Source organism: Phyllostomus hastatus, unplaced genomic scaffold (genome assembly GCF_019186645.2).
Source record: "Phyllostomus hastatus isolate PE091 unplaced genomic scaffold, TTU_PhHast_1.1 phas_scaffold_78, whole genome shotgun sequence".
Taxonomy (NCBI): Eukaryota; Metazoa; Chordata; class Mammalia; order Chiroptera; family Phyllostomidae; genus Phyllostomus; species Phyllostomus hastatus.
The window spans coordinates 73,486,467-73,500,022 of NW_025334041.1; the positions used below are offsets into that span (position 1 = coordinate 73,486,467).

The 13,556-nt window shown below is 45.5% G+C and overlaps 1 protein-coding gene across 1 annotated transcript; it reads right to left on the minus strand.

The window, feature by feature from the left end:
- Positions 1–663: 663 nt before the first annotated feature.
- On the minus strand, positions 664–1,720 carry TMSB10 (thymosin beta 10). The gene is made up of 3 exons (XM_045828290.1): positions 1,584–1,720; positions 1,191–1,305; positions 664–941 (listed from the first exon to the last, which is right to left on the minus strand). Exons 2-3 carry the CDS (start codon positions 1,288–1,290, stop codon positions 907–909), a joined length of 135 nt encoding a protein of 44 aa, XP_045684246.1. The 5' UTR covers positions 1,291–1,305; positions 1,584–1,720; the 3' UTR covers positions 664–906.
- Between the last annotated feature and the right edge of the window lie 11,836 nt (positions 1,721–13,556).

Consider the following 13,556-nt stretch of genomic DNA (forward strand, 5'->3'; position numbering starts at 1 on the left):
TGTGGCTGTACTGCTAGGGCCGACCCTCCCTCATTTCCATCCTTCCTGCTCATCACAGCACAGGACGTGGCCCAGCCCGCACTTCCTCTAATGGCTAGCCATTTTGCGGAAGGTTCCGAGCCAAGCCGAAAAGCTAGGCTCCCCATGACAGCTCCTCTCTGATATTTGGTTACTCTGGTTCTGATATGCCTGCTCTTGTTCCCCTGGATCCCGCCTTTTTGTTCTAACGCATCATCCGTAAGTTCCCGTAGAAAGCCTCTTGGAGACATTGTGACCTCGCATTCCAGATTTAGTCTTTTCCCCACCTCTCCTCAGACTAATGAACTGTTCTCTCTAGTGTGAGTCAGCTTTGAGGCCAGAGGGAAACTATGGGACATAAAAGCCTATCAAAAACACTGCTCTTCTGAAAAACATGTCCCAAACGGCTTCTATGAATGATAAAAGTGGAGTTAAATTTTACATGGATTGCATTAGGAGCAAAAGCTACACAGGTAATGCTCATGAAATCTTATGGAGAGGCAGGTAAACCAAAAACTAAAAATGGTCCCGCCAAATCAGCCCATCTGTGGTCCCCTCCCCCGAAGCAGGAACTTCCGCCCCTGGGGCTTTGCTGCAGCGGCTCTGCCCACGCATCCCCAACGAAGACTCAGACCACACCAGCCATGCCACGAGGCATGTTTTATTTTTATTAACCATACAAATAATTTTCTACAATATCCCAGGGCAAACCGGAAAATTTGGCAGTTCGAATGGGGGGGGTCCCCTCAGAGACCCACGGCCGATGGCATGGGTGCGGAATGTCTGGGTTCACAGTGCAGTTTGTCGCTCGTGTCCATTTTGCAGGTAGCTTTTTCTCCACATCACGACTGGGGTCCCAAAGATGCCGGGGGTGGGGAATCCTCCAGGTTAAGAAATTTCACTCTGCTTCTCCTGCTCAATGGCTGTGGAAAGCACAAAGTGGGCACTGGGGGTTGAGGATACCTTGTAAAACACCTCCTCCCAAACCGAGGGCCTTCCAAATCTGGTGTGGGCGAGGACCCACGAAGTCTGGGATTAGGAAAGAGGCTTGGAGCTGGGGAGACAGACGCTTTGTGTAACAGAAAGGAGACCCGAGGCGGCCCAAAGACGAGGCATCCACGGGGTGGGGGCTGGGCTGCAGCCCGCGGATCCAGAGGCGGGGGATCACTTACTCTCTTTGGTCGGCAGGGTGTTCTTCTCCTGCGTCTCCGTCTTCTTCAGCTTGGCCTTATCGAAGCTGGCGATTTCCCCCATGTCCGGTTTGTCTGCCATTTTCTTAAAACAATCCTAGTGGGTAATGCGAGGAGGTTGGCCGGGAGCTGGAGGCCAGCATTCCCCTCCGGGGTTCCCGCTCGCGCTTCCCCAAGGAGCGATCCCGCGCGGGACATTCCCGGCAGCCCAGAAGCCAAGGATCCGGGCGCACCCACACTCTCACCGCAGCCCCAGGGCGTGGTCAGCCGGTCGGGAGTCCCGTCGGGGAAGCGCGCCTGGGCCGCCTTGGGCGCACCCGCCCGGGCCAGCTCCAGCCCCACCCAGAAGGGTCCCCCGCCCAGCGCAGCGCTCACCTTGGCCTTGGCAGAAGAAACGAGAACCTGGCTCCTACTCGCGTCGCTGCAGCAAGAGACAAAAGAGCGGCGGCGAGCCCTCGCCTTTTATACCCGCGCCCCGCCCCGCCCCCTCGTTTCGCTGCAGCAGGGGCGGTGCCCGCAGTCCGGGGCGGGCGGTGCGTGGACCGCTTGCTTCCCGCCGCGCCGCGCCCTCTGCGGGCTGCCTGCTAGGCTGGGCGCGGCTCTTCCGGTACCCACGGCGTTTGCTCCGGGAGCCTCTGGCCCAGTACCCCCACCAGGGCCCCGTGCCGTTGTTTTGGAGGCCGCAGGCACCGCCAGAGTGGTCGTGGGGCCCTCGGTTTTCTTTTGGGGCTGCACCGCCCTCTCCGGGAATTTGCTGCTCATCCTCAGAAGGAACGTGGGGGGCCTGCGGGGGGGGAGGGTGTGTGTGTGTGTAGTTGTGGGTGGGAGAGCGTGCACAAGCGCTCTACAGCAGTTCCTGCTCGCAGGAGACACCCACCCCACCCTTATGCAGCCCCGTGTCTCTTGCCTTTGCCCCACCACAAGCCCCCTCTGCCCTTTTTCTCTCTTCCCGGTGACTGAGCTCTTGAGTGGTCTTGCACAAAGAATCCGAGCAGTAGGTCCTAGAGATGGAGAGACTTGGGATGGGGGCGTGGAGGGAGGGGGCCGAGACATACATGACACTCATTGCACTGCTCTTTGCTCAGATTGGAGGCCCGTTGTCTTCTCATCGTCTTCCTTCCCTGAGCTGGGCAGCTCCTGCAGCAGTCTGGGCGGATGCTCCTTAAATGCTTGTAGCAAACACTGGGCAGTCAGGGGAGCGGGTTGTCCGAGAGGGCTCGCTCCTGGTGTTCCTTCTCAGGGCTCCTAGGAACACTGTGTCTGAGGGTGCTGTTTTCCTTCTTGAAGTTAACCTTGAAGATAACCCTATAAATGTTCTTGTTTTTTTTTTTATTAACCCATTATAGGAGTGGTAAAATGCAATGTAACGCAGAAGCTCTAAATGGGGGAGCTGCACTTGTACTCGTGATACTTGGAAAAAACACACCAGGAGTACCAGAAGATGTGGACATGACCTTTGTTACTCATTGATGGCGTGGATGGGTGCCAGCAACACTGCACCCTGCCTCCAGCCTTGGTGCTACTTATAGGGTTAGGGAGGGAGTAGCATGTAAAATTCTACACTGTTGTGATGAACAAGGAGATTTGAGACACAGGGACCTTGAGAGGGCTGGGACGTGCAGATACAGCCTGTTGTCCTGGTTCCTTATGGCTACTGGCCAGTCAGTTATCTGTTATGGAGAAGCCATGTCTTGAGTTACCACACATGTAATTATTCAAATCTTTCTTAGAAAAGTTGTATTTTCACCCTGTGCAACATCTTTAGATACTAAGGCCAATAAATTAACAAACAAGGGATGTAGCTGGTTATTGTTTTATTTGCCCTGAACTTTCTTTTATTCAAGTGTTGAAGAGAATTGCCAACCTCTTTTAAAATGGCATTTGGCGGAAACATCCTAAATTCTGTCTGATACCTTCCTGACTTTTCTGCTTTCTCACATTCCCTCAGTGCATTTGGAAAAGGAAATAAATTTAGGCATATGTGTTTGATATGCCAAACTCCTTGTGTGACCTTGGGCAAGTGCCTTTCTGCACCTCAGTTTCTTCCTGTATAAAATAAAATTTAAATGAGATAAAGAACAGGGATACATGGAAGCTTATTATGGCAGCCCTGTTAGAAAGCCACACTCACACTTTCTTAGTTTATCAGTCAACTATTGCCATGCCCTGCTGTGTAACAAACTACCACAAAACTCAGCTTAAAACAATGATCATTTACTCTTGCTCATTTGTCTGCTGCTGGGTTGGGCTAGGCTGGGTGTGGCTGCCAGCTGCTGGTTGGTGCCTTGTCTGCTTCTCAGGGGTCTCACCCTCTGGACCAGGATCTAGCTGGAGCTGGTTCTTCTCAGGGGATAGTAAAACAGCAAGAAGGCTATAACACAAAAGAGTGTAGAAGTTTTGAAGTGGGTATAAAAGCATGTTGTGTCACTGCATGTCTGTTAACATCCCATTGGCCAAACTCATCATTAAGGGAGTAGAGAAGGATATCCCACCCATGGTGGGAGAGGGAAAGGAATGAATATTCCCTGACAAATATTCCAACTTCACAGTCAGGGTAGGCAAACTGCTGTAACAAACAGTCCGCAAAGTGGTTTAATTCAATAAAAGAGTATTTTGTATTCACACAGCAACATTATACGTTGATGTTTCTGGTCATGCAGATATCCTCCATGTTGTGACTCAGGCATCCAGGCTCTTTCTCTCTCGTCACTCTTTCCTCTTCTAGGTCCTAGAAATCTATTTCCGCACTCCTGTGGATGGGAAAAGAGGACAAGATAGAGGGCTGCACTAGAGGTTTCATGCTCCAGGCTTGCAAGTAGTCTCCATTATTTCTGCTCTCATTTCTTAGGCCAGGACTCAGTTACATGGTCTCACCTAATTGCAAGAGATGCTGGGAAATATAGTCAAGCTATGCATCCAGGAGTAAAAGCAGCGGGGTGGTGGACTTGGAATAGTTTCTGTCATGTACTATTGAAGGATCTGCCAAGTTCAAGTGGGAAACTACCCAGACATCCACAGACACTGCCTCTATGCCATGCTGAACATTATTTAGGTGTTACCTTCCTGGGTGCCACTTTTTGCCTGAGTGGGGAAATATTCAGTTGTTCTAATTTGGACCTACAGTGAACTCCAATTCCAGCTTCCTTTTATTTGGGAAACAAAGGAATCTATTTCTTCTAGACACAGCTATGGAGGCACACATTTCAAACATATCAAGCATGCAGATTCCCAAAGGAGCTTTAAGTAGACTTGCAGACATTTTTGTTCCTCACTTAGTGCAGTTCTGTGGCTCATCTCTAAGAAAGCAGGTGGCCTCTTCAGCATATGTTGCTTAAGAACAATGGTCACTGAAAAAAGAAATTTTGTAACTATGTGCGGTGATGCATGTGCACTAGGCTTATTGTGGTGACTGACCTTTTCTCAATGTATACAAACACTGAATCATTATGCTGTACACCTGAAACTAACATGATGCTATATGTCAGTTATAGCTCAATAATAACAAAAAGAACAAGATCAAATTATTAGTCTCATCCAGCCCCATGGGTAGTGGTTTTAAAATGTTCTTGGACACTTCTCCCACCACTTCTTGAGTACAGACTTTCCCTCATGACTTTCTTCTAGTGAATAAAATGTGATGGAAGTTATGTGTTTTGATGTATGAGGGTAGGTCCATAAGTTAGGTGGGCCTAATGCTCTCTGACACCTCCACACACTGCAGAAACCAAGCAGCTACAAGGACAGGACGCTTGTAGCCATTCCAACCACAGCTTCAACTGAGGTCTGAGCCTACAGCCAGCGTCAACTGCTAAACATGCAAGCAGGTGAGTCTTGGAAGCTTCAAATTGCCCCAGCTTATGCTGAGTGGAGCAGACACAAGCTGTCCCTGGCCCAATTGCAGATTCATGAGCAAAATAAATGTTGTGGTTGTTTTAAGTCACTAAGCTTTGGGATGTTTTGAAATGTAGAACACATAACCAGAACACCATGAGATGGAAAATCATAACTTAGGGCTGCCAGGGACTCAGGTCCCACTTGGGAATTTTTCCTAAATGTCTTCCATAATATACATATACTTATTCAGTAAACATTTATTGAATGCCCACAAAGTGTCTGGCAGTGTTCTGAATTTGGAAGATAGACAGATGATGAGAATCTGAAGTTACAAATGTGGTAGATGAATGACTCCAAGTCCATCAACAAGCACACGCTCATGCCTTGTATTCACTTGTGATTTGGGTATCATTTATGTCTTATAACGTCTCAGCCTGCTACTTAGAAGAGACTCTATGCTGTTCACAGAAGATATAGAGAAAGCTGAACCACTCAACTCCATTAACATTTCCATCTTCTTTGTTGAGAAGGATGCTCTGGAAAATGTAGAGCTAATAAGAGGGACCTAAGGGATTTTTCACTGTCAACCTGGGGATGGCGGGTTGGGGGGGACCTTTGGAGATTTGCCATGGGACTCCAACCTTCAAGCCAGTTCAAGTTGACACCCGCCCGGGGATTTGAATGGATGTAAGGAGAATGCTGGCAATATTAGGAAGGATGCTTAACTCTGTAAATGCCAAAGCAAGCTGGAGTCAGTGGAGAAATGGACAAAATATAATGAGATGGCTTGACCATAAACCCTACAAAGACAGGGAGACAGGACAGGGAGACACGCTTGCCATGCTTAACTCTCATGTGGCAGTGAGATTTGAGGCTGTATCAATTAGAAAGGATCCTGTCCAGGTTTCATTTGAAAAAAGGAAGTCATCACCTCCTGCTTCAGGGCAGTTGCCCTTGCTCAGATGCTCATGCAACAGGCCCCGCTCAGTCTAGATACTCACAGTGGGCGCCTTATTTCATTTAGAAAGAGGACACTTATGTCCTTTCCTCAGAGAGCCCTCCTCGGTCACCTGGTAGAGAGTGACAGCGCTGTCATTCTCTAAACCAGCAGAGTCCAACCTATTGGTGTCTCTGGGCTGCCCTGAAAGGAGAAGAGTTGTCTTGGGCCACACATTAAATACACTGTGACATGTAATCAGACACAGAAAAATCTCCATATTTTAAGTAAATTTACGATTTTGTGTTGGGCTGCACTCAAGCCATCCTGGGCCACATGTGGCCTGTGAGGCGCAAGTTGGACAGCCCTGAAAACTTTACCTTGTTTTATTTTTCTCCATAGAATCCACCTCCACCAAACATGTTATATAGTTATTTCTTTGTTTATTGTCTATCTCTCACGCTAAGAAAATGGGACAATCTGTCTGTTTCATTTACCACTGCATTCCCAGCAATGCCTGATACAGAGCAGTAAGTGCTCAATTGATATACTTTGAACAAATGAATAAAATTCTGAATCAAAATGAAATGAGCTACTTTGAGGAAGGTGGTGAGTTCCCTGTCTTCAGAGGCATACATTGAGAAGTGGATAGCCAAGTACGTGGACTATTACAGAGATGGTTCAGGCCTCGGGCTTCTCCCTAGAGACCCCTCTGGGTCTGCTCTTGCTGTCATTCCACTTGTGACACAGCTTCCCTTTGTGTGCCAGTTTTGCCAGCCTGAAAATAGCTGTGTGGCTCTCACACAAAGGAGGCTCAGGAAGCAGAGCAATCAGGGTATGACCTCTGCATTTTCTATTCAGTCAAAATGCTATTTCTCTTTGTAGGTCGTGGAGTTTAAAGACTTGTCCAAGATAAAATTGTGAAGAACGTAAAGCAGGCCTTTGAGGTTTAACCTCAGTAATGATTGTTCAGCTCTGCAGATGTTTGGATGAACCCCTAAATAAACCTTGGCAGTTGCTTGGGTTGCCCAAGTAGCTAACAGCCACAGTGTAAGTGAGAATGTTGTTTGAGTTTTCGTCTCTAGTGCTACAACAGTGACAATGATGGCAATGAATGCTACTGAGCAGTTGCTGTGTTCCAGGCCCTGTGCTAAGGACTTTATGCTCAGTTAATTATTTCAGTTAATTGTCATCAAAATAATGTGAAGTAGCTCTGCTTTTTAAAAAATAATTTCTACTTTATAACATAGGATCTGAGACTTGTTCACCGTCACACAGCTGGTAATTGGCATTGCTGGAACTTGAATCCAGGTCTGGCTGATTCTAAACCTTGAACTCATGACTACTGCACCGTCCTTGCCTACACCCTGCATCAGGGAGGGTTTGAGAAGCGGCAGCCTGGAGTCAGCTGGCATATGCATTTTGTTTGGCTACGTTAAATTCAACAGAAAACGTCGGCTAAAATGCTGACATCAAGAGATTTCCAAATTTAAGATCTAGCAACAGTGGGTCTCTATTTTCTCACAGCAGCCGCATGATTAGAAACTGCCTCCTTGAAACGGGGTATGTCCTCTTCACGTGACTGGATTCTTTACCACTCCCTAAAGTGTTCCCGACATGGAGACCAGTGTCAGTTGCCATTTATCATAAATATTCTGGTGACTTACTTATATGAGAGAAGTATTTCTTGTCCCCAGGTCTCTGTCTGTGGAGGTCAGCCTTCCAGATGGCTCACAGTGGTCCCTACCTCCTGTTCCCACCCCGGTGTCATCAGTCACCTCCTCTGCTGTGCCAGGGTTGATCTTTGTGACCAGTAGTTCATGGCACAGGAAATAGAACGTCATTTCTGAAATTGTTATAAAAAACTGTAATTTCCATTTTGATGCCTGGCTTTCTCTCTTTCTCTTGGGTCTTTTTTTCTGGGGGAAGTCCTGTGCATAGGCCCATGTGATGAGGAGCTCGAGTCTCTGGCCCACAGCCACTGAGGAGTGGGGCTTGTCAGCAGATGAGCCCGGCAGCGGGTCCCGCAGCCCCCATGAGTCTCCAGATGGCTGCAGCCCTGGCCGACTGTTCCACTGCAATGTCCTGGTGACACTGAGCCCAACTGCCCAGTGAAGCCATTCCCAGAAACCATGAGGTAATAAATGTTTCTTGTTTTATGTTGTTAAGATTTGGTGTAATTTGTTACTCAGCAATGAACTAATTCCCTGTCAAAAGTTAGGAAATGCCATGTGATTCCAGAAAAATTAAGAATGAGCACATTCACTTGTGGAAGTAAAGAATATTTACATGGTTATGAAACCTGCTATTAGCACTGTGATGGCCACATGGGAAAGATGAGCGATGACCATTCACGAACCAGGCCTATTGTGCTTCTTCACATCGTCTACCTGGCTTTCCCGGGTCTTTGAGTTTTCCAAGCTTGCTGTAGAGCAGTGGTTTTCAAACTGCTTTTGACCTTGACAACCACCCCTTCCCCTGAAGAAGTACGTAAAATACATTTCATATTGTGACCCAGGGTTTATATACAAACGAAAGAAAAATTTCACCAGGACAGTACTCTCTTACTCTGAGGGATGCACTCTAACCTTTTTTCTATTCTGCTCCTTTCATTTTAAAACCCTTTTTATTTTGAAATAATTCTAGACTCACAAAAACTTGCACTCAGGTCCTCTGTGTATTCAGTGGTGACATTTGCATAACTATGATGCAGTATCTAAACCAGGAAACTGAGAGTGGTGCAATCAATAAACCATTTCCAGACTTTACCAATTATTATGTGCACACGTGTGTGTGTGCGTGTTTCTGCATAGTTTTATCATGTGTACAAAGTTATGCAATCACCACAATCCATATACAGACCTATCCCATCCCCATGCTCCCCCTTCAGAGTCTCACCTACCGCTACCTCACCCACACCCACAACCCCTGCAACCACTATTCTGTTCTCCATCTCCAAAATTTTGTCTGAAGTTGGCTTTCCCCACTCAGCATGTCCTTGAGATCCATTCAAGTTGCTGAGTGTGTCAATAGTTCATTCACTTTTATTTCTGAGTACCACCTATTGAAGGTCATTTTGACTGTTTCTGGTTTTTATCTGTTAATAATGCTGCTGTGAACATTTGTATACATTTTTTTGGGGTGTCTGAGGACATAAGTTTTTATTTCTCTGGGCTAAATGTCCAGGGAGTGATTGCTGGTCATATGGTGAAAGTATGTTTGTTTTATAAGTAACTGTCACTTTTTCAGAGGGGCTGTATCATTTTCTTTTCCTGCTAGCAATGTATAAGAGATCCAGTTTCTTAGCATCCTCAGAAATATTTGGTATTGTCACTATTTTATTTATTTATTTTCAGAGAAAGGGGATGGGAGGGAGAAAGAGAAGGAGAGAAGCATTGATCAGTTGCCTCTCACATGCACTCCAACCTGGGACCAGGCCCGCAACCTGGGCATGTCTCCTGACCGGGAATCAAACCAGTGACCTTTCGCTTTGTGGGATGAAGCCCAACCAAATGAGCCTCACCAGTCAGGGCACTATTTTTTATTTTAGCTCTTATAATAGACGTGGAACTACATCTCACCCAGTTTTCATTTCATTTTCCTAATGGCTAATTGTGTCAAAGTATTCTTTCTGTTTTATTATTTCATTAAAAACACTGTTTGTTGCCTACCCATTCACTTTTATAAACCACTGATGGGTTGTGGCCAACAGTTCAAACGCGGCCGCAGTAGGTTAGCGTCTGCGATCCAGAAGCCATCCCTTTAACTCCTAAGTTCTCCTTTCACTCCCTAAGACAGATGTTTCAGAAATTTTGTGTGTTACCCAGATGTCCTTTGGGGTCTGACAGAGACCTAGATAAGAATGATTACAACTCTTACAATTACACTTTCAGTGATTACAATTTGATGCATTCCAACAGTTTCTCTGACATTTCAAGAATATTCTGTTCTTGTGGTTATCTCTGGTTTCTCTGCGTTTTTGTGTCTCCATATTGATGCAGAGGCAAACATGGAGAGCGCTTAGTCTTGACTTTCTTCTTCAAGGCAACTGTAGACATAAAGCTGGTGTGTACAGAACAGCTTCTACTAAAGCGTTGTGGGTTAAGGAGGTGAAAACCTACATTTTTTTATCCTCACCTGAGGACATGCACACTGATTTTAGAGAGAGGGGGAAGGAGGGAGAGAGAAGGAGAGAAACATTGACATGAGAGAGAAACATCCATCAGTTGCCTCTTGCATGTGCCCCGACTGGGGATGGAACCCGCAACCCAGGAATATGCCCTAACCAGGAATTGAACCTGTGACCCTACCATACACGGGACGACAATCCAATCAAATGAGCTACCCCCGCCTAGGCAAAACCCTGCATTTTTAATGACACATCCTAGATCCTAAAAATGCTTTTAGTACTTTGGGTGATCTCCCCTCTGTGCTTCTCCCAGGTAACCCCAAACTCATGCTGCCTTACTACCTCCTTGCTTCCTTTTCGGATCCCTTTCTTTCCCTCTTCATTCTTCCCTTTCAGAACAACCAGCTCCCCGTTTTCTCTCCAGTAGAGCAGTGTCCTTGTTTCTTTTGCTGCCCTGGTTCTTGCTGAAAGCAAGTTTTCAGGACCCCCTTTCTACAATAAGCTGATGAGCTGTTTTCCCAAAGGCAGGTCTCTTCCTCAGTGGAATTTTGGTGTTAGTTGGTAAGATACAATTCCTTGTGTCTTTTGGCAGGATAGTCTGTCTTCTGTGTTTTTCTTTCATTCAAATGTTAAAGAAGTGGGTTTTTTTTTTTTTCAAATAAATGTTATTCCCTCCTCCCTGCTTGTACATACCTCCACAGAAAGGTCTTGGGTTTTGCCTGCCCCTAATCTGTATATGAAGCCTGCTGTCTGCACCACACTTGACAATGTTCTTCAGTCCTTTGTCATACTCCCCTAATGCTATAGTTGTCTATAGCAGTTTAGACATAGCAGCTATTGACAAAATACTATAGGCAAAAGCAGCTTATAAACAGAATTTTAGTTCTCAGGGTTCCAGGGACTGAGAAGTCCACGATAAACTGTCTGGAAGGACCTGCTTCATAGACGGTCTCCTTTTCCTCGTGTGCTCACGTGGTGGAGGGGCTAGGGAGCCCTCTGGGGCCTCTTCATAAGGGCACTAATCCCATTCATGAGGGCTCCATCCTTAGGACCTAATCACCTTCCAGAGGCCCCACCTCCTGATACTATCGACTCCAAGGACAGGATTCCAACACCTGAAAGAGGGGAAACAAATGTTCAGTCCATAGCTCCAGTGCTCTGAGTTGATGAAATTCTTTGCGAAGTCACTCCGATACCAGACACATCACCAAAAAACAAATAAGGCTCTGTTTCTAGGGTTTTGCAGTTTTAATCTCTGTGGCATGCTCTTAGCCAATGAAGTGGTGGGGGACATACCTGGGATTAGAAAGTGAAGAACAAAAGGACCTCAGAGAAAATGAGGACGTGTATCCTTCCTTCTTTATCCCTCCACCTCAGTTTTTCTGAGTGGCTCTGCTGTGCCCTGTTAGGGATATGGGAATGAATAAGCTGTGGCTGTGATATTTTGCCCCTTCTCACTCATACAAAAACCATCCCTTTTCACATTTTTAAAATGTGTCATGATCCCTGGCTGGTTGGATTGAGTGCCAGCCTGCAAACCAAAAGCTCACTAATTCCAGTCCTGGTCAGGGCATGTCCTGGGATTGCAGGTCAGGTCCCCAGTTGGGGACCTGTGAGAGGCAACCAGTTGACATCTCACCTACCGACGCTTCTCTCCCTCTCTTTCTCCCTCCCTTCCCCTCTATCTAAAAATAAACAAATAACATCTTAAACTCTTTAAAAGTACACTTTTAAAATGTATGTCATGAAATTGTATCTTTGCGGAAGAATAGAGTATATTTTATTTAACAGGATGCTAGCTGACTTTATAATATTTAGACATGTGTTATGTGAGCTCTATTTGTACTCTTGTCCCGGGCTCTGCACACATTAAAAAGAGTAGCTAGTAGCAGCAAACTGCTGAGAACAATATAAATGTAGATCAATATGGCATTGATTAAATAACATATGACACATCTGTATAATAGAATCATATGCAGCCTTTAATACCAAAAGAAAAAAGAGTGGACTTGGAGCCAAATGGCTACGTTTCAAACCCTATCTCTTTGTGTTGTAAAGGATCATACAGCCTAGTGGGGGACACAGACCTGGAAAATCAACCTAAAATAGTGGCTGAAATGAGAGCAATGAGAGAGTAAAGACTACAGTGTTGTGGAGAGGGGAGGAACTGTCTATCTTGGGCTCTGTTGGATTTCCTAGCCCACAGAAACTGCCAGTCTGATCCATGCTTGTTGTTTCAAGCCACTACATTCCTGGGGGTACTCTTTAAAGCAGAGTAACTGGAACACACACTGAGATATCTGTCTCCTATCTTCAGGCCCCAGATCTCCCAGTCTCTCCATGGAAGCAGCCACTATTGCTCATTTCTTGTGCACTCTTTCAAGCATATGTACCTGAAAGCATATATGGCATAGAAGCATATATGTATATACACATATTTTACAGTGTATTTTTACAAATGATAGTGTATTATTTTAAAAAAGATTTTATTTATTTATTTTTAGAGAGGGAAGGGAGGGGGAAAGAGAGAGAGATAAACATCAATGTGTGATTGCTGGGAGCCGTGGCCTGCAACCCAGGCATGTGCCCTGACTGGGAATCGAACCTGCGATGCTTTGGTTCGCAGCCCGCGCTCAATCCACCGAGCTACGCCAGCCAGGGCCGATAGTGTATTATTATACCCTCTTCGCTGTACTTTTTTCTTACTCTATCTTGAGAATTATATCACATCAGTGCAAACAGTGAACATAATAATCTGACTATTATATACAATTATGTGTCCGTCACTGTCTAAGCACTTTACACATATTGACTCTAACCTCACGAGAGTCCTATGAGCAGAGTACTAGTACCTCCCTATTTATAGATGAAGATACTGAGGCACACCGGGGCTAAATAACTTAAGGTCACACATCTAGTGAGCAGAAGACACGTGGTTTGAAATGTGGCCATTTGGTTCCAAGTCCACTCTTTCTTCTTTAAGGCTGCATATGATTCTATTATACAGATGTGTCATATGTTATTTAATCAATGCCATATTGATCTACATTTATATTGTTCTCAGCAGTTTGCTGCTACTAACTACTCTTTTTAATGTGTGCAGAGCCCGGGACAAGAGTACAAATAGAGCTCACATATCACATGTCTAAATATTATAAAGTCAGCTAGCATCCTGTTAAATAAAACATATTCTATTCTTCCGCATGGCAGATACAATTTCATGACATACATTTTAAAAGTGTACTTTTAAAGAGTTTAAGATGTTATTTGTTTATTTTTAGATAGAGGGGAAGGGAGGGAGAAAGAGGGAGAGAAGCGTCAGTTCTACCTGATATAGTCTGGGAACATTGTATATTTCTAGAAATTTATCCATTTTGTCCAGATTGTCCAATTTGTTGGCATATAGTTGTTCATAATATTTTCTTACAATCCTTTGTATTTCCTTGGT

What these genes read in the sequence shown, in the direction of transcription:
- TMSB10 (XM_045828290.1), bottom strand. Translation starts at nt 1,290, where the DNA reads ATGGCAGACAAACCGGACATGGGGGAAATCGCCAGCTTCGATAAGGCC. An exon ending in CACCCTGCCGACCAAAGAGA is followed by an intron (nt 942 to 1,190) that starts GTAAGTGATCCC and finishes TGCTTTCCACAG; the next exon opens with CCATTGAGCAGGAGAAGCAG.